This window comes from Eleutherodactylus coqui, chromosome 6 (genome assembly GCF_035609145.1).
Source record: "Eleutherodactylus coqui strain aEleCoq1 chromosome 6, aEleCoq1.hap1, whole genome shotgun sequence".
Classification (NCBI taxonomy): Eukaryota; Metazoa; Chordata; class Amphibia; order Anura; family Eleutherodactylidae; genus Eleutherodactylus; species Eleutherodactylus coqui.
In genome coordinates this window covers 14,518,130-14,541,985 of record NC_089842.1, presented here as the reverse complement: position 1 = coordinate 14,541,985, position 23,856 = coordinate 14,518,130, and the positions used below count along the sequence as shown (strand labels likewise).

General features: G+C 47.8%; 1 protein-coding gene across 2 annotated transcripts in view; it reads left to right on the top strand.

Annotated features, from left to right (window-relative positions):
- The window catches only part of ATP13A2 (ATPase cation transporting 13A2), a 46,754-nt gene extending 23,102 nt beyond the window's left edge, over positions 1-23,652 (top strand). For both annotated transcript variants that reach the window (XM_066606335.1, XM_066606336.1), the window contains exons 6-29: positions 273-352; positions 439-516; positions 1,930-1,999; positions 2,132-2,266; positions 2,441-2,507; positions 3,631-3,762; positions 3,845-4,012; positions 4,542-4,652; positions 4,972-5,018; positions 5,099-5,287; positions 6,085-6,291; positions 7,148-7,252; positions 9,731-9,887; positions 10,128-10,248; positions 14,263-14,387; positions 14,484-14,644; positions 15,070-15,180; positions 15,486-15,565; positions 17,069-17,221; positions 18,824-18,920; positions 19,070-19,293; positions 19,555-19,706; positions 20,429-20,601; positions 20,841-23,652. In XM_066606335.1, the coding sequence (XP_066462432.1) occupies positions 273-352; positions 439-516; positions 1,930-1,999; positions 2,132-2,266; positions 2,441-2,507; positions 3,631-3,762; positions 3,845-4,012; positions 4,542-4,652; positions 4,972-5,018; positions 5,099-5,287; positions 6,085-6,291; positions 7,148-7,252; positions 9,731-9,887; positions 10,128-10,248; positions 14,263-14,387; positions 14,484-14,644; positions 15,070-15,180; positions 15,486-15,565; positions 17,069-17,221; positions 18,824-18,920; positions 19,070-19,293; positions 19,555-19,706; positions 20,429-20,601; positions 20,841-21,002 (3,105 nt within the window). In that variant the 3' untranslated portion in view covers positions 21,003-23,652. The remainder of the gene's footprint in view (positions 1-272; positions 353-438; positions 517-1,929; positions 2,000-2,131; positions 2,267-2,440; positions 2,508-3,630; positions 3,763-3,844; positions 4,013-4,541; positions 4,653-4,971; positions 5,019-5,098; positions 5,288-6,084; positions 6,292-7,147; positions 7,253-9,730; positions 9,888-10,127; positions 10,249-14,262; positions 14,388-14,483; positions 14,645-15,069; positions 15,181-15,485; positions 15,566-17,068; positions 17,222-18,823; positions 18,921-19,069; positions 19,294-19,554; positions 19,707-20,428; positions 20,602-20,840) is intronic.
- The last annotated feature ends 204 nt before the right edge of the window (positions 23,653-23,856 follow it).

Genomic DNA, 23,856 nt, shown 5'->3' with positions numbered 1-23,856 from the left:
ATAGGTGGCACTGTGGAGGTATTGTTTCATCTCCCTTATGAGGGGGACATGAATCCCATTTTGGGATTGGTAAGGGTCTCAGCGGTAAGTTCCCCACCGATCAGGCTTTCATCGCCTATGCTGTGGATAGTTGTTCTTGATGCAATCTTAGTGTTGTCCCAACTACTTGAGTTTGATCAGATTGTGTGTGGAAGATCTGATGAGCAGGTTGTACGTGACGTCTGTCTCGGAGGGTGGACTATCTCAGGTTTACATGCATCCTTTATTTGCAGACCAACGTCCTGCGCTATTTTGTGTTTGAGGGGATGCGCTACATCTGGAGGGAGCAGTCGATGGACTTTGTGAAGGTCAGGTAAGGTGATCAGAAGTATTCAGAGTGCAAACAGATTTCCCTATTACTATGACACAGATGGTTACAGGAAATATTTCTGCTCACAGTTCACTGGATGAAGGCTTAACGTTTGGTGAGATTCATAAATACAAGTCTGGCCTCAGCCAATCAGACCACGATAACAGGTGAGCAACGGGCAGGCGGTAGCTTCACTATATTGAGTAATGTTTTTACTAACTTAATGTCAAGTTCCAGATTTATAGACCGCCTGCTGAAGACAGAGGGTGTGACACTGTAGAGGGGGCAACATGTGCCAGTGGGAAGGGTATGACACTGTAGAGGGGGCAACCTGTGCCAGTGGGAAGGGTATGACACTATAGAGGGGGTAACGTGCCAGTGGGAAGGGTATGACACTGTAGAGGGGGCAACCTGTCCCAGTGGGAAGGGTATGACACTGTAGAGGGGGTAACATGTGCCAGTGGGAAGGGTATGACACTGTAGAGGGGGCAACCTGTCCCAGTGGGAAGGGTATGACACTGTAGAGGGGGCAACCTGTCCCAGTGGGAAGGGTATGACACTGTAGAGGGGGCAACCTGTCCCAGTGGGAAGGGTATGACACTGTAGAGGGGGCAACCTGTCCCAGTGGGAAGGGTATGACACTGTAGAGGGGGCAACCTGTCCCAGTGGGAAGGGTATGACACTGTAGAGGGGGCAACATGTGCCAGTGGGAAGGGTATGACACTGTAGAGGGGGCAACATGTGCCAGTGGGAAGGGTATGACACTGTAGAGGGGGCAACCTGTGCCAGTGGGAAGGGTATGACACTGTAGAGGGGGCAACCTGTGCCAGTGGGAAGGATATGACACTGTAGAGGGGGCAACCTGTCCCAGTGGGAAGGGTATGACACTGTAGAGGGGGCAACTGTCCCAGTGGGAAGGGTATGACACTGTAGAGGGGGCAACCTGTGTCAGTGGGAAGGGTATGACACTGTAGAGGGGGCAACCTGTGTCAGTGGGAAGGGTATGACACTGTAGAGGGGGCAACCTGTCCCAGTGGGAAGGGTATGACACTGTAGAGGGGGCAACCTGTCCCAGTGGGAAGGGTATGACACTGTAGAGGGGGCAACATGTGCCAGTGGGAAGGGTATGACACTGTAGAGGGGGCAACATGTGCCAGTGGGAAGGGTATGACACTGTAGAGAAGACTGTGGCAAGACACTGTAGAGAGGGCGCAACACTGCAGAGAGGGGTGCCGGCCGCAGGGGCATGGCGTGATGCTGTAGGAAGGGCTACCAGCCCTCCAGGGTAGGGCGCGTCATTGCAGTGAGGGCTGCGGGCCTCAGGGGCTTGGCGTGATGCTGCATTGAGGGATGTGGGGTCATGTTTTAGAGAGGGCTGTGGGCTGCAGGGGGGGCTTGGTGTAATGCTTTAGAAAGGGCTTGCGGTCTGCAAGGGAAAGGTGTGATGCTGTATAGAGGGCTACCAGCCCCCCCCCAAGGTAGGGTGCGACATTGTAGTGAGGGCTGCGAGCTCAGAGTCTTTATACGCCCTCATTGTTTGCGCTCCATCGTTCACTAGTTTCCCTTTTGTTCCCTCATAGAAAGTTGCTTTATGGCCGTAATGAAATTGACGTTCCTGTGAAATCCTACGGGCAGCTTCTGATCGGGGAGGTGAGTTATTGGGGTTTCCGCACCTCCTACAAGCGCTAGGACTTTAGAGCTGCTGGGCTGTTGGTGAGCCTGATGGGGTCTTTGCTCCTGCTGTGGCTGTTCCTTGCTTTAATCATCACTTTGTCTTGGCAGGTCCTGAATCCCTTTTACATCTTCCAAGTGTTCAGCGTGGTCCTCTGGCTGTGTGAGGCGTACTATTACTATGCCGTCTGCATCGTCATCATATCGGTCATCTCCATCACCATCTCACTCTATGAAACCCGCAAGGTGAGATGGCTGTTGCGTACATCCTCTGACTCGCTCCTTCAGCACTCTCCTTCACTACTAGCCAGGGACAGCAGTTATAACTGTCAGATCTAATAAGGATTCTCGGTGTTAGACTTGCTGTCTATACTGCACTGATGCAACCTCCCACAATGCATTGCTTCTGTCTATTCACAGCAAAGTGTCACGCTGCGCAACATGGTGAAAATGGCGGTGAGTGTGACTGTGCGAAGAACAACCGGAGGTAAGATCCGATCCCAACGTGTCTGATTCGCCCAACTCATCCAAATGTGCAGCTGATTTTGGACCAGGATGCTGGGATTGACACATGGGAAAGGAACCTGATTCTTGAGATCTGAGATCTAGTGACAACTAATCTACTCAAACTGCTATACAATCCGTGTATACAGTAGTCTACATGGAGACCTCCGGAGAGCGGCTTACACGGAATCCATATCAATGGGGGGGTAGGATTCTCATGTGCTCAACAGTCATTCTGTGTAAAGGTACCATAAGGTGGAGTTCACATGGAGCAATGAGGGAATGAATTCTGCACAGGAATTCGCAATGCAGCCCACTTCAAAACCCGCACCAAATGGTGCGAGTTTGGAGGCGAGCTTTCCGGAATGTCCACTGGAAATCGGCCCCGTGTGGACCCAGCCTAATGTTTTAGGAGAGAGCTGCAGGTATAGGTTTGGAATGAGTTGGTGTAACTGCAGAAGCTGAATGCTGCAGGTACAGGGTGGGATGACGGGGCGTTTCAGACAGGAGTAGTATGGGTTGGAGTGATGGAGCTTCAGGCAGTGGGGTGATGCGGTGCTTCAGTGACAAGTATTGGGATGGCGTGGTATAGCTGCAGGCTCAGGGGTAATATTGGGGTCTGTAGTGACAGGTAGGGATTGCAATGGTCACCTGCAGGCATGGTTGCTGTGGGGGCTGCAGTGACAGGTGCTGATGTAGCTGCAGCTGATATGGGATGGTATAGCTGCAGGCACAGGTAGTATTGGAAGCTGCAGTGACGGGTATGGGTTGGGGTGGTGGATCTGCAGACATAGGGATAATAGGGGGTTCACAGGTATTGGTTGGGGTGGTGGAGCTGTAGCACAGGTATTGGTTGATGTGGTGTAGTTGCAGGCACAGGGGTAGTTTGGGGGTTTACAGTGAAAGGAATGGGCTGGGGTAGTGGAGCTGCAGGCATAGGAATAGTATGGGGTGCAGACATTTATCGGGAGGTTGTAGTTGCAGACGCCGGGTTTTTGTACTGTAAGACTTCTGTGTTTATTGAATACATCATCACATTCTGCTTACTGCCACACTTTTCTACTTGTACATATTGCACCACATGATCTTCTTCTCTCCAATTTCAGAGGAGCTGATGATGAACTCAGTTGACCTCGTTCCTGGGGACTGCATCCTCCTGCCTCCGGGGGGAGTGCTGATGCCATGTGATGCCGCTCTGCTGTCTGGGGAGTGTATGGTGAACGAAAGCATGCTGACGGGTGAGTGGGTGTTATATTACGAGGTTGGTTTGGTCACATGACTTCGTTATAATTTTGTTAAGCTGCTTCTTGTGACTTTTAGGTGAAAGTGTGCCTGAAATGAAGACCCCATTACCTCACGGACCCTCTGTAGCTGATACCGTTTACTCATCTGATAGCCACCGCCGCCACACCCTATTTTGTGGAACGCAAATCATACAGGCCAAAAGCTACCTGGACAGTGAAGTTATTGCAGTTGTCACAAAAACAGGTATCATGTGACCTGAGGACAACCCCGTCTGATAATACATGTCTTAAGTATATACTTTGCAGTAAGTGAAAAGATGACTGACCTAAAACTTGATTTGTTTGGGGGCAGACTGCAGTCATTAGCATGTATATGGTTGAAAGTGCATGTCTCCACTACATTACTGATTCTGCATTACATCCTGTATTATACTCCAGAGCTGCACTCACTATACCTTCTGCATTCTTCAGAGCTAAAATCTCCCAGCATTCCCTGCCTGTTCAGTGTCTGTACAGAGCCTGTTCTAGTCATTTGCATTGTGGGAAGTGTCATCTATAAACCAGGCATTGTAGAGTAATCTGATGTAGTTAAAATTTAATGGCTCCCCCTCAAAATGTAGAAGCTAACAGTTTAAAGGGTAATCTATAAGCTTGCTGACTGTTTCCAAAAACAATTAACAGGATTCTATTATATCTTCAATAGCGAACTGACATTTTAAGCTATTTCCTAACACGTTCTGTAACCCAAATAAACTTGGTCTCCAACTATTTAGGTTTTTGCACTGTGAAGGGAAATCTCATCAGCTCCATCCTGCACCCCAAACCGATCTACTTCAAGTTCTACCGGGACTCCCTCATGTTTATTCTTGTGCTGGCTATATTCGGTAAGGATTTGGTCGCTGCTGCTCACGACCTCTTTGACAGTAACCGTGATGTGCGCCCTAAGCTAATCATGTATATCTTATGGATGGAATAAGAGGTCCATCCTAGTCCAGACCCCGCTAGAAAGAAATGTTCCATACAGTCCATTGTTTGACATCCCCCTCTATATTGTTTTAGTCCGAGGTTAAGATGTAGCTTTTATTTGTTGCCGTTCTGTACAGTAGATTAGAGAATTGCAATTTTGTGTTTGATAATTTTTTTTTTTTTTTTTTAACTCTGTGTATATAATAAACCTAATCAATTTCTCCTCTTCCTTGACAGCCGCCATTGGAACCATCTATAGCATAGTCATCCATATCATGTATAAGGTACGTTTGCTCCATAGCAGCTGCCTGTTACCATGTCCTCTTGGCACATTACACTGATGCCCTGCTTGTCTCCTGGGCAGGTTGGCATACCTAAGATCATCATAACGGCCCTCGATGTCGTTACTATTATTGTGCCACCTGCTCTTCCGGCTGCCATGACTGTGGGTACTATTTACGCCCAAAGCCGGCTTAAGAAAAAAGGTATATTTTGCATTAGCCCCCCGCGCATCAACGTCAGCGGCAAGATAAAGATGGTGTGTTTCGACAAGGTATGCTCTTTAAGTTCCTCCTGTCACGTTTTGGAAACTAGTGCACTACAGACGTGGTTCCTGGTAATAATAAACATACCGCTCTCCTAGGGTGATCCTACATCACCGCCATTTTCCTGGGAGCCCAGAAGTAGACTGCAGAAAATATTAGGGAATTGCCCAGATAAGAAGTCCCTCACTGTATGACTGCTACAAGTGTTCCCTTTTTGAGTTCTGCAAAAAGCAGCAATTCTGATTTGTATACAACAGATGCAACTAAATACTTACATTGTGATGTAATGTTTCAAGCGGTGAAGGTATTGGGTCATCGCTGTGTTAAGGCCCATTTACACACAACGGTTGTCGTTCAAAATTCATTCAAACAATGTCTTTTGAGTGATGATCGTTGCGTGTAAATTATCTTTTTGGCCCAACGATTTTTGGTTCAGCATAAAATCCATCCTTTGGCTGGCCAGCTGAGAGCAAGGACCGCACACTGTGATTCTCTGTGGGAGCACTGATAACATTGTTTTCAGCTGCTGTCCCGCGGGAGAACAATGGAGCTGTATGCAGAAAACAGACTACCCGCTGCTATCTGCATACAGTGAAGGGAGCTTCATTTAAATGCAAATGAAGCTAAATGGCTATTAATAGGCATTAGTGCCAATTAGTAGCTATGCAAAATGATTGCTTAAAGCTGTCTTTGCATGTAAATGTGGCTTTACAATATGTAGCAGATGTTTATTCCGCATTTTTCCCAAACAAGTTTAATGGGCAACATTGTATATTGCGAGTTGTTGTAAACCTTCTCCTCCCAGACAGGAACCCTGACCGAAGAAGGCCTGGATGTTTGGGGTGTCGTTCCCCTGGACAGCTTCAGCTTCCTGCCAATCGTCCACGATCCTCGTTCACTACCCGATGGACACTTTTTATATTCGCTGGTTGCCTGCCACTCAGTCACTCTTCTCAATGGACATCCTATTGGTGACCTGATGGATCTGAAGATGGTGGAGTCTACAGGATGGGTGAGTGCCCCGTACTATTCATGGGCGGTCAAGTATGAACCTCGGCACTGTCCATTGTGGCATTACGGATTGTGTTATCCGCGGCCCCAGACGTTTCCTTCATTTTACAGGCCTCGTCCAGACTTCTGTAATCAAAGCTTAATCGCTGTATAATGAAAAGTGATGCAGCTTTGTAATATACTTTCTCAAGATCTCTGCTTGCTACCAGTGAGTGGAATCAATTAGTTGATGAGTTGTTGCCACCCCAAGTGTATAAGAGTCTATTCACGATGCCTTTGCGGTGTACGCCTGATTTCTCAACAGCCCACTCCCATGTATGTTGCTGTGTAGATCGTCGCCCATAGACCAAAAAAGTATGCTGTGCCACGTTGGTTTTTGTTTCATTATCTGTGTTCCAGGGGCCACATGCTACCTGTGACACCGTGCTGTTCGGCCCCCAGCTATATGTGGTATGTTCACATATATTTTCCATGTCAGAAACAAGAGGAGCACAGGAGCAGGGTTGGATAAGTACTAATGATGCACTGAGTACTATTTCTGGGACCCCTATATTTTGGCAAAATGGGGCACTCCAGAAAGGAGCAGTTGATGGGGAGAAGTAATCTTCATTGTAGTTTATGGAGGTAGTGACTCATTTGGCTGCTTCAGCAACTCGCATAACAATGGAGGAGACTTTTAATGTAAGTATGGTCTCCTCCATTCTAGGGTGCCAATGAGGTACCCTCTGGTTACATTTGAGTTATGTGGCAGAAGCCTTTCCAATATATTTGGTAAAAGGTCATTGCAAAACTTTTTATTATATAAGGCTTTACAAAAAACGGTTTATCCCTTTTTAAATGATTTCTATCTCTTGCAGATCCAGGAGGACGGAGATGTGGATCCAAAAACAAAAGACCTTTTTGGGACTAAAGTTCTGTCTGTGATGAAGCCTCCGATCCTGGAGGAGCAGCCTCATGGGCCGGTAAATGCTTTGTGTTCTGCCCTGTTCTCTTCCCGAAGGGCATGAAACCTCCTTAAAGTGTAACTGAACATTTTCTAAACTATTGACCGGTTATAGTGACATGTCAGAAGTTTCGATTGGTGGAGGTTTGAATGCTTAGACTCGCTCTGATAGCTAAAATAAATGGGCAGAAGCGCTTATGTGCGCGATGTGCCAGTTTGATGGTTTCCGTCCTTGCATGGAGCGATGTATGGCCTCCAGAGAATGTCTATGAACGCTGTACACAGCTGTGCCTATACAGCTGAGCACTTCTGTCTGATCTTTTTAGCGATTGCTAAGGGTTTCAGCACTCGGACCCCCACTGGTCAAAACTTCTGCAATGTCCCTATGACATGTCAAAAGTTTTGAGAAAGTTTAGTTAGACTTTAAAGGAGCAGTCAAGTGCTTGGCAATCTGTGGTGGTCTCACTGAAGTGAATGCCGCAGAGCTGCACGGTATTATTGTATCTTGATGCCACCGGAAGCTAGGGGTTTTATGGGGCTTGGATGCAGGAACGCCCCTGTCACACCCCAAGCTCCCGATTGGCTGACTTCTCTAAGGTCCTAGAAGTATAGAGTGTTGGCTGCCCTGGAGGGTTAGAGTTAGGGATTATTTTCCTGTTAAGCTTACATTATTACTTGTAAATACTTCCATGTTACACCTGTAACATGGAAGTATTTACAGTTGATAATCTAAGGCTAACAGCAAAACAACCCCTAACCCTCCGGGGCAGCCAACAATCCATACACACGATGCAGCAATCTGTTTCCCAGTACCGTGCATCTCCCACCGCTGCTCCGGAGAGAAGGGAGATGGACAGCGGGGATGAGCAGCAGCAGCAGTGAAGGGCCAGGGAACTGATGCCAGTGGTGATCAGCAGCAGCAGGGATGAAGTGTCGGGGAACAGATGCCAGCAGAGATCAACAGCAGCGGGGACGAAGGGCCCGGGAAGAGATGCCAGCGGGGACGAAGGGCCGGGGAACAGATGCCAGCGGGGATCAGCCGCAGCGGGGACGAAGGGCCGGGGAACAGATGCCAGCGGGGATCAGCAGCAGCGGGGACGAAGGGCCGGGGAACAGATGCCAGCGGGGATCAGCAGCAGCTGGGACGAAGGGCCAGGGAACAGATGCCAGCGGGGATCAGCAGCAGCTGGGACGAAGGGCCAGGGAACAGATGCCAGCGGGGATCAGCAGCAGCCGGGACGAAGGGCCGGGGAACAGATGCCAGCGGGGATCAGCAGCAGCCGGGACGAAGGACCGGGGAACAGATGCCAGCGGGGATCAGCAGCAGCCAGGAAACAGATGCCAGCGGGCATCAGCAGCAGCAGGCACGAAGTGCCGGGGAACGGATGCCAGCGGGGATCAGCAGCAGCGTGGGACGAAGTTCCGGGGAACAGATGCCAGCGAGGATCAGCAGCAGCCGGGACGAAGGGCCGGGGAACAGATGCCAGCGGGGATCAGCAGCAGCCGGGACGAAGGGCTGGGGAACAGATGCCAGCGGGGATCAGCAGCAGCCGGGACGAAGGGCCGCAGAACAGATGCCAGCGGGGATCAGCATCAGCAGGGCGAAGTGCCGGGGAACAGATGCCAGCGGGGATCAGCCGCGGCGAAGGGCCGTGTAAGATAAACCAGCAGTGAGGAGCAAACGTCATGGCCGGGGAGCCTGGGAGAGGGCTCGGGAGCTGGGACGGGAGATTTATACTGGCCTGCCAGCGGAGATCAGGAGCAGCAGTGGAGAGCAAAGTTAATGGCTGGGGAGCCTGGGATGAGAGAATTATACTGGCCTGCCAGGACCTGCAGGGGAGCCATCTCTTCAGTCAATGAGGTACAGGGGCGTCACTGGGCTGTCACTCTTGTCTCCACCAGTACTTCCTGGTGGTGTCAGTATACAATAATACCGAGCTGCAGTTGCATAGCCTCCACTGCCAGATCTCCGGGACACCCTGGGGCTGAAAGTTTGGGGTCTCTTGGGTTCCCAGTTGTCAGAGCCCTACTGATTTAGCATGTTATCTCCTCTCCTGTGGATTGGAGATAACTTGCTATGCTGGGAATACCCCTTTAATTCTGCATTAGATGCAAAGCAGTAACCGCTGCCTGATGCACATATATGTATCGCAGTAAGCTGTTTGGTTTCAGGCCCCGGAGTCTTCCTTTATAATCGGGGGTTACAGAACATTACACCGGTTATAGAGCGCAGTCTTCCTGCTGCTACATTATATTGGTGTAAGGTGTAATCCACTGCTGAAGTTTATCCACTTTTGCCTCCTCATTGTTATTCTCTTAGCTGATGCTAATAGAAACTGGACAATGTGCTAAAGTTTATAGGATCTGGAAATCCAGTATGTCTTACCGTATAACAGAATATGCTATGTATTAGTTATCACTGCTTTCCTGAACTTGCTGGTTTCCTTAATACACTTTATTCCATTCCCTGTTAACAAATACCTTTCTTGCTTCCCAGAAACACCAACTGCCTGTGGGGATCCTACAAAGGTTCCCATTTTCCTCCAGTCTTCAAAGGATGAGTGTCATAGCCAAACTCCCTGGAGACCACCTGCCTGAGCTCTATATGAAGGGGGCTCCAGAGATGGTGGCCAGTCTGTGTAAGCCAGAGACAGGTGAGATGTGGGACCCAGGTTATGTTGTTCTGATGGTTTGTACCTGGACTTGTGCATTGGGGGATCGTGGAAGGATGGTGGCGTTCAAGATATTAAATGTGACGTCCGGCCGCTAGTGCTCAATAGTCACGTTTCCTAAAGCCCCAAGATTAGGTGTGGGTGTCTTTTACTGATTGTGGGAGGAGCTGCCATTGTAATAGTGTAATTATGATGATGGTGTAATTACTTTTATCACTACAGTACCACCCGACTTCACAGCAATGCTTCGGCAGTACACGGAGGACGGGTACCGGGTTCTGGGGTTCGCTTATAAACCTCTCCAGTCAGTGCGGACGTTTGAAGAGGCTCAGTCCATCTCCAGGTTTGTTGCCTTTGACCACCGGATTGTCTTATAATTTTGTTAGTCACATTGTGTAATTAGATGGTTCTCTTGGGGTACGTTTACACATAGCGGAAATGCTGCAGAATTTCCACAGCACTTCTGCATCCAAAAGAGAGTCAAAATCTGCACTATTGGTGTGGATTTTGACATAGTCAGCTGCAGACTTCAGAAGACACAGCGCTCCTCTCGGCTCCTCAGATTTTGCACTGTGAGCCACTTCCACGTCACCTGACCAGCGGCGCTGCACTCACTACAGGCAGACGGACCGCTGACAGCCTGAAGACTTTAGAGGTGAGGGTAACGCTGTAGCTTTTGAAGTCTCCTGCGGATACGCAGGAGATTTAGATTAAAAATCCGTACCAATGGTTTAGGATATGGAAATGCTGCAGAATTTTCAGTGGAATTTTGCAAAATTTCTGCTACGTGTAAACGTACCCTTACAGGAAATCTGTCAACTATATTTACTCCGTCCTAGAAGGTATTAAATACGGATGAAAGCTGCGGTTATCTTCTTAATTTTAATCCATGCCTTTAATCGTGATATGCAAATCGCTGTGGAACCATTCAAAGGGCATTTCCACAGTCAAAGTCTTCCGTGATCTCTCTCCTTCTCCAAACTTGAAATCACGCCCCTCACATGGAAGATTGATACCAGGCATCTATGCTTGCTATGCATTTCCTACTTTGGCGCATGCACAATGTCTGTCTCTCCATATCCTCAATGACCTCTCGTGCACTGAAGTCAGAAGTGGGACACAAACATACAGTGTCTCCAGAAATCAGCAACATGGGGGAGTGTGCTTTCAAGTATGGAGGGGGAGAGATCACGGATGACTTTAGATGTGCAGCCACCCATCAAACGGTTCCATTACAATTTGCATATCACATGGGAAGGCCAGAAAATAAGATTTTTGTATTTGGCGTAAAAATCTCTTTCTCGTCCTGTTCATTGGGGGACACAGCCAAAAACCGTGGGTATAGCTTCTGCCACTAGGAGGTAACACTAAGCAGAAAAGTGTTAACTTCTACTAGCTATACCCCTCCTGCAGGCACCAAGTCACTCACTTTGTATGCAAGCAGCCAAGTAGGATACAACAATGGTTGATAAATAACAATGCTCAAGAACTAGAACTCATTCCAACACTATGTGCAACTGCACTGAGAACACTCCGGCCAAGAAGACTCTGGTGCAGTCCTAATAGACTGGGTGGGTGTTGTGTCTTCCAAAGAACATGACGAGAAAGTGATTTTACAGTAAGTACACAAATCTTGTTTTCTCGTCTATATCATTGTGGGACACAGCAAGACAGTGGGACGTTCCAGAGCAATCCCTCGAGGGTGGGAAAATATAAGAAGCCGCATGTGTAAAGAAGCTTAATGAGTTCTTTTAACTGCGACTAGTGCTAATGGATGCCTAGACATCCAGTAAGCTTAGAGAAGGAGTATAAAGGGGTCCATGTAATCGTCCTATCCCATTCATGGGTGAGAGCTCCCGACAAGGTACACACTGGCCGAGTAAAGTACCGTAACACGGCCTGAAGATATGTCTTTGGCACGGTAAACCTGTACTGCCACGGATCGGAGTCAATGCGAGGAGCCCACTTCGGAAACCCAAGGACACTGCTTGGGTTATCAGGATTACAAGCAGAGAGCTAGGGCGTATGAAGAATCTATTTGATCGAGGTAAGTCTGCAAGGTCATACAGAGCCGGTATAGATAGAAGGGTAACCCAATGTTTTCATTGATGTGGATCCTGATACCACATGTATTTGGGTAAGATGGAACGGGACATAGAACGACCTTATCCTGAGGCAGCCTATAGTGAGCGCAGCGCCGCAGGCAATGGAGCTGATCATTGTGGAGGTGGGATTTATGAATTGGCCAATCAATGCTGCGGCTCAGCCAATTTATAAATGCCGCCTCCACAACGCGCTGGCTGTTGATTGGTTCTTCGTCCGCTGCTCAGCCAATCGCAGCCATGGCATTGATTCATCCAGTGCTGCTCAGCCAATCAGAGCCAGTGCTTCCTGGAGGCAGGATTTATGATTACAGCCATCAGGAAGTGATCTTATGTTAGCGAACAAGGACTGCAGGATGCCCGGTGGAGCTCCGGAGAGCAGCGGGAGGATTCGGACCAAGCCTGCTAGCACATAAGCTAAACAGTGCTAATGTGAAAAAGAACCCATTGGAAAGCACAGGCTTCACATACATGCATTTTCACGCGCTTTTGCATGGCAGCAAAATCGTGCAATTTTGTTGCCCGTTTGAAAGCGGCCTTAGAAGGAAGCATCCTAGATGAATGCGTGGGAGACCCGGCTACCAGTGAAGGAGAACAAATCTACCAATGTATTTGGGTCTATGAACATATGTAGTTCACCGACCTGTGAGAGAATGTACCGCTGAGCAGGCAGATAGTGAGACTGGGTACGGGAGAAACCTGCCTCGAGAAGACCATTAGCACCAGCACTCTCTTACTCTGACGATGGTCACGGCATTCACCTTCTGCATGAAGCCTACGTGTTTTTGAAGACGTCTAGTCTTTAAAACTGCGACTCTCTGATTCATCCTCTACGGTTGGCCTTAACCAAGATGTCATTTTAACAGCATGATTCTAACTAGCCGCATGAAAATTTGATGTTACAGCAAGATCACGCAAAGTAGGAGACTCTCGCTGGTCCCTTTGTGGAAAGATCAGGAATCGGGAGGGACCATGTGGTAACGAGCATGGATAATGTGCATGGATTGGACAGTAGTCCTCCAATAGTGTAGCCCTCAAGCCAGGGCTCAGTTAGAGCTACCTCCTACGTGCCCAGCACAGATCGCCTCTCAGCCACATTGGGCCCTACACGTGAAATGCTGGCCGCCTTGCAGGGCACATCGGGTCCTACTCGTGTGACGGAATGTTAATACAGGCCTGTGGTGGCCCATGTTTCGCGCCACATCAGGGTCTACTCGCGCGGCGGCATGATAACCTAGTCTGCGCGTCGGCTGGGACGAATGCAGAGCGTCCGGAGCAGGCAAGCAGTCCACCTGTTATTCCGGCCAGCAAAAAAAAACAGGCTACAAAAGGGCTGCACGGCGGCAAAATTGCAGCCAGCAAACCCCAATAACCGAATTAAGGCCGCAAACGCAAGGCCGCATAAATATAAAATAACGCCTGGTGGACACAGGAGGGGGCTCCTGTTACAGGGGCAGAGCAGAATGGGGAGAGATACTCACCTATTTACATACCTACTTTGCCGGGCGTAATGTACTGGGGAATGCTCCCTCAAATCCAGTGAACCCCATCTACTCTATGACCTATGGAGAGGGGGAGTGCTTCAGAATGGCGAACCCTATGGCTGATGGGTCACTGTCAAGCAGAGTTGATGTGTCTCCTTCTCTTCTTGGAGGAGGACAGACAACTTGCCATCTGCCCGCCTCATGGGGTAATTGGGAGTCCTGCCTGCCCTGTGTTGCCCACATCCATGAGGTCCTGAAGACCGTTGATTGAGGAGGTCTGCCTACTGCAGACACTAAGCTAAAAACTAGTGGCTTGGTGCCTGCAGGAGGGGTATAGCTAGTAGGAGGAGCTACACTTTTTTGCTTGGTGTCACCTCCTAGGGGCAGAAGTTGTACTTATAGTATTAAGCTGTGTTCACCAATGATACAGATGAGAGTCAGTGTTTTTCCCAAATGAAGGCATGGATAAAATAATACTGTTGCTTTCATCTGTAGTTGTTGCATTCTACAATGAGATTAGCTTCATACACTAAATATAGGTCTCAGGCTTCATTTTTAAATTTGCTAAATCTGAATCTCTGGTGCGGCGGACCATTTCATTCAAGTTAATGATTTACAAAACTTGAATCAGACAAAATCATTTGCTGCCTTCTGATTCCAGTTTATATGATGTCTCTGCTCCGGTTCCCCTCTATAGACCACGGCACCTACCTAGTCTTTGTACGGAGATCCATGGTTGACTTTTTCCCTTCCTTCTTCTGTATATTGTAGAGAGTCAGCAGAACGTGATCTTATTTTTTCGGGGTTCCTGGTGATGAAGAACGTCCTTAAACCAGAGACTGCACCCGTCATCTACTCGCTGAGGAAAGCCAATATACGGACAGTCATGGTGACTGGTGAGCACCACGTTGTACACACGCACTTCTAATTACCACAATCCGTTAATATGACGGACGTTTCACTGATAATGAAGTCTGGTTCTTCATCTGCAGGCGATAACATGTTGACGGCCGTGAATGTCGCTAAGAGCTGTCACCTGGTGGAGCCGGCAGAAAAGGTTTTCTTTGTGAACGCGTCGCCTCCCACATATGATAGCTCAGCCACCCTCAAATTCATTCCCTCAGAGCCAACTTTAGGAGAAGAGACCAGAGAGGTGAGTTCCTTTTTTATAGCGTAAAATGTAGGCCTTTTAACCCTTTGCAATCCAATTTTGGATTCAGAGTTTCCTAGGGGGCTTTCTCTTTCTGCCATTATACAATGGCGCCATCTGCTGGCTAGAGCCAGTACTGCGATATGGGACATGCTGGAGAGGCCCCCGACAACAGAGCGGCCAGTAATATACAGTAAGAATACCCTGCCAGGTCATCTTCTGACATCGGAGCTGTACAGCCTTCAATTAGAATGTCTTTAGATGTCAGACAGTGGATTAGAAAGGGTTAAAATGTGTGTATGCCGGGGGAGCTGCAAGTAGAGAAATGCAAAAGGCATGTTCAATGCAATGCGTTAATGCAATAAAAACAAGTTGTAATGGCGCCAGCAAAGAACATAGACCAGTGGCTTCCCTTCTCCATCCTGCAGGGTCTATACCAACAAGGTGCAGTGTTTCTGGACATGGGGCCGTACTGTTTTGCGATGAATGGGAAATCGTATGCAGTGCTATCCGACTACTTCCCGGATCTCAAGCCCAAGGTAAGAGACTGTGTTCTGCCCTTTTTTTTTTCTAGATCCCCCAATTTAGCATCCAGCACCTGTATAACCGTACTGTAGAAATGGATATGATCGTCCACAGCCAGCCGTCTCCATATACAGTAGGAGTAACTATAAATCATGTCTCTTGCTTTAGCTTGAAAGTCTACATATCTTGTAGTGCAGTCACATCCGTATAGCGAATCCCCTCCGATGCAATGCGCAGGGCCGGATATAAATGAAGTAGTAGCTGTACCGCCATAATCTTAGTTGCTGGCACTCACCAACTGTCATCTCTCAATCCTCAGATTCTTATTCATGCTGCAGTTTTTGCTCGGATGTCGCCGGAGCAGAAGACTCAACTGGTCAGCGATTTCCAGGATCTGAAGTAAGTAATGATAGACATATTGTAACCGATCGCTTCTGGGACATGCTGCTGCTGCTGTTTGATCCTCTTCTCCATCGTTATTCGCTTTTACCATTACTTATTTAAAGGCTTTTTCTGGGGACCTAAAGTTACACAAACGTTGGTTCACATTGCAGCTGTAAAATCACAGAATACATACTCTCCCGCCGCTGGCGACTCACCGGTTCCTGCTGGTTTTCACTGCCGGGTGCAGGGAGACGCCAATGATCTCCTCAATATAAGAGCTGTGTGACCGCTGTAGCCATTCACCTGCTATATTTCAGTCAGTGAATAGCTACAACGCTCTTGTGACCCAGTGTCAGGTTGTCATCACTTCCCTCCCGAAAGTGAAGTTCAGCGGGGACCAGCAAGACTGCGGTGGCGGAGGACCGTGGCGGGGTGAGTATGTATTCTGTGAATCTAAGTAAGCTTCTGGGCAGCACTAGGTCTCTGGATAACCTCTTCATGCCAGTGACATCAATGTATGTCATTGGTCTACAGAGAGTATAGAGTAGGCTTGGCAGCTGAACCTGCTTCATACCCCAGGGCCTGTCGGCTGTTTTCCTACAGCTGACAGCCATCATTGAAGTTCGCTTTGATCGCAGCCATTTTTGGATGCTGTGGTCAGTACTGACTGGAAAAACTAAGCCGCTAACTGGGGGGCAGCTCCCTCTGGTGGCCCATCCAACCCTCTCCATTGCCATGGCACCCTGGGCTCCCAGCCTATTATACCCTGCCTGTGGCCAGGCTTAATAGGCTGATATCAGAGGCACAATATACTGTAAAACAGCAGTATTGCAGTATATTGTATAGGCAATCAGATTATCGGAAATTCGAGCCAACCCCTGGGAACTTCATAAAGAGAAAAAAACAACTATTTCAGGCATTACAGATTCCTTTTTTTCTTATACTGTTCACCGTCCCTGATAAATAATTATATATCTTAATAGTTCAGACTTTTAAGAATGTGGCGATACCAATTGTAATTTTAATTTTTTTTTAAATTTTAATGTGAAAAATAGAAAAAAAGCCTTTTCTCGTCTGTGTCATTAGGGGGGACACGGCTAAAGACTGTGGATATTGTGGCTGCTATTAGGAGGCGGACACTAAGGAAAAAAGTCAATTTTCAAAAAAAGGTGCAATTTGTACCACAAAAAACAAGCCCTTACATCGCTCTGTTGCCCCAAAAAGAAAGTTATAGTTCTTGGAACGCAGGTACAAAAAAAATGTCTGGCCTTTTAAGGGGTTAAAACGGGAAGCCATGACGGAGTGCAGCCTTCTCTCCGGGTCCTGAGCGGTTAGTTGTTTCACCAGAGAACATTTCCTGTTGTACGTGATCCCAGGAGCCGTTCTCCACTCACTATGGGTTCCTACAGCCGGAGATGTTTGGCCGTGCCGCTGGCTCTGGACCGGACCGCCGCTGTATTTGGGGTCATGTTGGTCTGTAACTACTTTACCGGGTAGTTTCTCTCCCCTGTTCTGCAGTTACTGTGTGGGGATGTGCGGGGACGGAGCCAATGATTGCGGTGCTTTGAAAGCTGCGGACGTGGGGATCTCCCTCTCAGACGCTGAAGCCTCAGTCGCCTCTCCGTTTACCTCCAAACTCAGCAACATCGAGTGCGTCCCCATCGTCATCCGGTAAGTGGGGAGTCCTGTCTGTAAGGAACATCCTGATGCGCTCTGTGGAATAATACAGCAGCGCCGTCTGCAGAAAGTCCACAAAACAAAATATGTAAAAACCATGAAAAACCCAAAGCGTAGTCCTGCTGGGCCACAGAGGGTTAAGTGCTATATGTATGTAGCCTGGATCTCAAACACCAACAAGAGTACCTGGTAAAAGGGAGCAAATAAAGATCACGTATAAGAAAAGCTAACACTGAGCCGAGGGAGACCGCAAGCTGAAGGTAAATATACACATGCAATGCATGTAAATCCTCATGGGGTGAAGTGTTCTACCCGCTCCCTCGTGAGACACAATGGAAGTTGCCAATTACAATGACTGCACCAGCGGCATCATTATTAGTTCGCTCATTAATAACCACGAACTTCTGGTTCTTTACTAGCTGACTCCTTTTTATGTTACGCTCACATGTAGAGGAAATGCTGCGGAAAATCTGCGGTGTTTCCACCCCAAAACCCCATTATATCCTGTGCCGTTGGGCGGATTGTGACTCCATGTACTTGTAGCGCACACAAGCAACTGCGACTGAGCACCGCTGCCGGTCATGTGAAGTTGCACCATATGAACGCCGGTGGTGGCGCTCGGTAGCATTTGCCAGGGTGCGCTGCGCTCTGGGTTCAGCAGGGGGCAGTATTGGGAGGTGAGAGGAGCGATGCATCGGCTGTGGGTTTTGATTATGTGTTGGAGATTTCCACTACATGTGAACACACCCTTATAATTACTGCATCAGTCCACAGACTGCTTGTCACCAGCAAAGCCAGAGCAATCAATAGACAAAAACAGGGCCGGTCAGTTTAACTGCATTGTCTGAGGGAGTCCATCTTTAGGCTTCTGCTCAGTCCATCCCCCATGCTTTATACTGTAACTCTTCTCGTTTCCTGTATGTTAGCTCAGTAGAAAATCCGTGCAAAGAGAGGATTTCTATTACAGGAGACCCGGAATGGTTACAACCTACAAGTCACTAAGCCTCTGCTGAGAAGTGTTGATCCAGGGATTATCCTGATGGCCAGATTGGAGTGGGGAAGAATTTTATTTCCCTTTTTTAAATGGGGAAAATTGGCTTCTACCTTGCTGGGTTTTTTCCCCCCGTTTTTTTCTTCCTCTGGATCAACATTGGGGGGGGGGGGGGTGATATGCTGAACTGCATGGACATATGTCTTTTTTTTTCGCCCTTATATCCTTATATACTATGTTAGGGCTCATTCACACAACCGTATCCGTAAAATGCCTGCAGCGTATTAGTGGTCTGTGTGAGCTGCCAGTGACTGTGCATGGCAGTGAGTGAACCACGCATGGCCACGTATCTCACGCACACGACCATGCGCATTGTGGCTGTATTTTTACTTTCATGGACTCCATTCACAGTGAGTCACGCGACCGTAATACGTGCCGAAATCGCGGTTGTATCAGTGAGGCCTGTATCATGTTCAGCTACAAAACTTTCTTAAAAGACTTTACAGTAAAAGCTCTTGGATGATCTCGTCTGCATTATCGGGGCAGTTTGTTACATTTTGGTTGTTCTCTCTTGCTGCTGTTCAGCTTTGTCTCCTGTCTTGCAGGGAGGGGCGCTGCTCACTGGAGACCTCGTTCGAGATGTTCAAGTACATGGCCATGTACAGCCTGACCCAGTTTATCAGTGTGCTCATCCTATACACAGTGAGTGATACGGGGCATATGGGGATAGTGAGGGATTGATATGAACATTGCAGTATTCGGTTTATGTGCACTTGATGCCGTTGCAATGTCGGGTGGTTCGGTGCTGGAGAGAAGTGTCAATGGCTGATGATGTTGTCTGGCTCTTACAGGTGGACACCAATCTGAGCGACTTCCAGTTCCTCCTGTTTGACCTGGTGATAACCACCACAGTGGCCGTGTTAATGGGCAGGACCGGGCCGGCCGGTGAACTTGGGTTAAAGCGCCCACTGGGCACATTGATCAGTATCCCAGTTCTAGGCAGTCTGATCGTGCAGACCAGCATGATCCTTGTTGTCCAGCTGCTGTCTTATTTCCTTATCAAAGCCCAGCCGTGGTAAGTGCGGGAAAAATAAGGCTGCATTCACATGTGTTCTATTAGGGCTCATTCACATCCGTGTTAGGAAGCTCCGTTTTCCTGCTCTGTTTGGGGAGTATGACATCGGCACCCACTAACCGAACGGTTCTGACAGAATGGCACCAAATGGGTTCTGACCATAATGAGGTCCGTTCAATTCCCATCCAGCAGTCCGCCGTTTTGCCGGGATTTACAGAAGGAAGTAATGCTGCTTGCAGTAAATGATTTTTCCACCTGCAGGTTTATCCCTGTTAACACTACCCACACGGCGCCGATGAACCTGCCAAATTATGAGAACACGGCTGTCTTCTTCGTGTCCGGGTTCCAGTATCTGATTCTCGCCGTCGTCCTCTCTAAGGGATATCCTTTCCGGATGCCGCTCTACACCAACAGTGAGTAGCTTCTTACTAACCTTGTATAAACCTGCGAAGTCCGAGCTGCCCATTCCGGACAGTCAGCCTGGCAAAAAGACCGCTAATGAATAGCGCAGCAGCGTCCTGCTCACCTTTATGGCTGCCTTTCCTGTAAGGGGCTGTTTGCATCATATCGTAGCCATCTGTCAAGTATATATGTATATGTATGTATATGAGAGAACAATGCATTAAGATGTACCTCTTGGTGTACCCATAGACTAGAACTGGACAAACGTAGCTTTAAAGTGAATATATTTGAATATTTTACCTTCCACACATTTGTGTACAGTGTTTTTGTTTGTTTACCATACCACAAAACGTACGCTTGAGGTTTACTTTTTTTTTTATTCACGATAGTCAATAGGAAACCTATGGTTTTTCAACTTTTTTTTTTTTTATGTGAAAATGGACATAAACCTATGGAAACGTATAAATGGGTTTTAACGTGTACCCTAAAAATAACGTACACATATGTTTAACATTGAACAAGTTTTTCATGTATATTTAACACACAGACTAATCGCACATTAATAATGTACTATGCGCAGCCCCAAAGATGATGGCTGTGTTATACATAATACGTTCTTGTGATATGCTTCTAGAACACTCTCTGATGTGGCATCACCCGGTGACCAATCTTTTTGGCCCTGCTGTAACCTGGGTCTTCCCACCTCTTTGACCGGTGATGTTTTCCCTTTCAGTTCTGTTCCTCATCGCCCTCCTCCTGCTGCTCGCCATGATGCTCTGGATCACACTCTACCCCCTGCAGTTCATGTTGTCCATATTGGCTCTCAAACTCATCAGCGACTTCAACTTTAAGTTTGTGTTAATTGGAATTGTGGCCGTGAACTTCGTCCTTGCTTTGATTGTGGAGGTGAGTGGCGCTGAGGACCCGCATTGGAGGGGGGGGGGGACACCAAGCTAGCCATGAGGTACTCCATTGTATCTAGTCTAGAGGACATTCTATTTGTCTGTATGTTAATATTCATATCATGTTATCGCCATAAGGCCTGGGTCAGGTCTGAGCAGACTTGTACACCAATATGGCAGTATTCACTTGATGTGTGGGAGAAGTTGTATTGACCAGTGCTGAGTTCTCCTGCTTTCTTCTAGACGGCCCTGGACCACGGATACTTAAGCTGCATAAAGAAACTTCGAAAAAAGAAGGAACCTAAAAAAATATACAAGAAATTGGAACGACAGCTTCAGGGACTGCACTCATGGCCCCCCGTAAACCAGACTCTGTACCCCAGCCGCTCCAAGCACTCCAGGTAGCAGGGAATCTGGGGGGATCATTCTATGTGGATCTGTTACTGGACTGATCGTTCCTGCGGCCCCCAACTCCGGAGATGGGTGATAAAACCTCCTGGAAGAGAACGTGTTACCTGCTAATGACTCCTCGGGATGACTAAAGCCATTGAAGTGCTGTTTGCTGCATAGGGTAAAACGGGAGCCGCTTCATATTCAGATCCAGAGGTACTGCAGTAGAAAATCAGCGAATGCACCCCTCATAATGCAGTAATGTTGTACCAGATACAAGAGCGGCGCACCTAAACGGGCAGCAGAACACACTGCGGATCTTCACAGGGAGTGTGTGCAAGGATGTGAAGTGCAGCTTCGCTCTGGGGCTGCTTTACAGGATAGACTAGGAAACCGGTTCTATAACAATTCCTTTACTGTTTGTCAGAATAACCCTTCGCACCTCGGCTAACTGCAGGGTTGTGGTCTAGAACATTTTGTGATCTAGAACATTTTGTGCTCTAGATCTGTTAGTCTTAAACGAGGTTTGCAGTAGTTCTGATCGCTCCACCAGTCAGTTGCAGTGATTCTGAATAATTACATTACATTTTGGAATTGTCATTTAAGGAATTCCCTACTCCATTTTGCAAGGGTTGCGATTGTTCATATCGGCCTGCAGACTGGGGTTCCTATCCTTGCTCCACATCGGATGTTTGCACGGTTGGTCTGTGAATACAGAACTTTCTTTCTAAGGCCTTTCTGAACACTTGGCACTTCTCAGGGAAACCGTCGGTTCTGCAGATGATCTCCCAGGACAGACGCTGCTCATCACACTGGAAACTCCACCATTCAGCACCTTCTGACTTGAAATCATCCTAGTTTACACTCCGTTTACCAAAATGACCCGTGCAGAATGCAGACTGCTGTCTCCGATGAAGAGCAGCTGCTGCTTATTTATTTCTGTTACTTTGTATTTGTCCTTTGGCGTATAACGGCTTCTTTTACTGTATGTTCTATGTTTGTGTTGCTTTTACTAAAAGAGAAGACGCACCTTAGTCATTCTGTTTCTAGTTTACAGATCTTTTCTTTTGTTTTACTTTTTGTTTCATTTTTTATACATGTTCTGTATGTTTTAAACTGTGAGTCCTTTCCTGAAAAGATGATGAAAACATCCCGCAGAGACGGCGAGCGTTCAGGTGTCCCCGTCAGACCTGTAGTAGATCAGGTTAGCACTCGGTGCTGCGGGTCTGCTCTCGGCCAATGGTCATGCTTGAGGTTCTGGTTATATGTACAGGAGGTTTGTCTTCATATAAAATAGGTTATAATGCTTAAACATTGGATGTTGATGAATGAAAGACTTGCTCAATGTGAACCTGCTCTCTCATCTGTGAAGACAAGGAGCCAATGGCGGACCTGCTGCTTCTGGTGGTCTCTGGCGAATGATGCAGGTTGATGCACCTACTACAGGGTGTCAGCCCTCACGTCACCCTCATGGAGTTTTATTTCTAAGCGTGTAGTCGGTAACCCACTGGAGGGCGTTTTGTAGGGCTCGGGCAGCTCCTCCTGTCCTAATGCCAGGTTGATGCTCTTCTGTCCGTCTCTCTTCATATAACGCCCGAGTCCTGCTATCTGCTCCAGGCTCTAGTGCTGGGGGACATGGCATACTTTTTAGCTCTGGCACGTATGAATTTGCCATCCTGTAGGAACACTGATTGGGCAGCAGGTGGCGCCTCATGTACCAGGAATGATGAGGACACCAGCGGAACTAGAGAAGGAAAGAAGAATTGTCTTCTATGCCTTTTTTGGGGGAAGTGAGGGCTTGCTATTGTCTCTCTGGCGCTTCTGTTGTCCCTTTCATTTGTACCAAAGCAGGTGAAATTGATTCCCTTCTAGCCGGACAGATTGACCTCTATGAAGTGGAAGTGACTTGGAGATATACTGCGGTGATTAAGTGTTCCTGAAATTATTCTGAGCAGTGTATAAAGTAAATCCTAAAAATATTCCGGGCCTTGGTTTGAGGTTAATCACTTTCCATTAGTCTTCACCACTTCCATTGTGATCAGTTACTGTTATAGGATCTGTCATGACGTAATAATTTTTATTCTGTTTAACCATTTAATGATGTCAGTTTGTCAAATAAGCTACAGAGCAAAAATAAGTGCGGCCTGATTTGTGGATTTATTCAGTTATCTCTTGTAGTTCCTGCATTGCAGCACAAGGTGGCGCTGTGTGTTGGGGATCCCATCCTGCCCTTAGTGCACTTTTCTGAGTGTAACTGTTCTACCGTTTAGTCTCTGTTCTTGTTCTCACTTTCATTCCTGATGAAGGAGGCGACTCCTGGAGACGTGACTCTATTACCAGGTCCGCAGGTGACGTCAGGCCAGATGCCCCGGACACCCCATCGTGGGGTCTCTGCGCGGCATACCCCAGGGCTTTGCAATCTAAAGGTGGCCAGACTCCATGACTGAAGGAGTATTTTGTCCCTTCCATCTTCCTTGATCTCCTGTGTAATGATGGAACCCAACACTTTATATGTTGTCAAATGACTTTTTACAACTTTTGTGGCCTTTTTCATACAAACCAAATATCAAATTATGTAACTGAAAATTTTAGGAAATTCTATTTTCTGGAGAAGTTTTAGAGGATGAAATGTTGAGCAGCTCTGCCAATAAAGTTGTGTTTTATACCCTCCTGCTCAGTGTTTGTGTCTCGGCGGCGCCTGCAGTCCCCTCGGGCTCCATTCTTTGTCTTCAGCTGTGGAGCCGGGTGATGCTGATATCCTGGTGATCAGCCGCCATCTGCCCCTTGTGTCCGCTCTGCCGCTCACCCTCTTCTGACTCGTACAGGTTGGTCAGTTACAATGTATGATTGATGCAGAGGTCCATAAGAC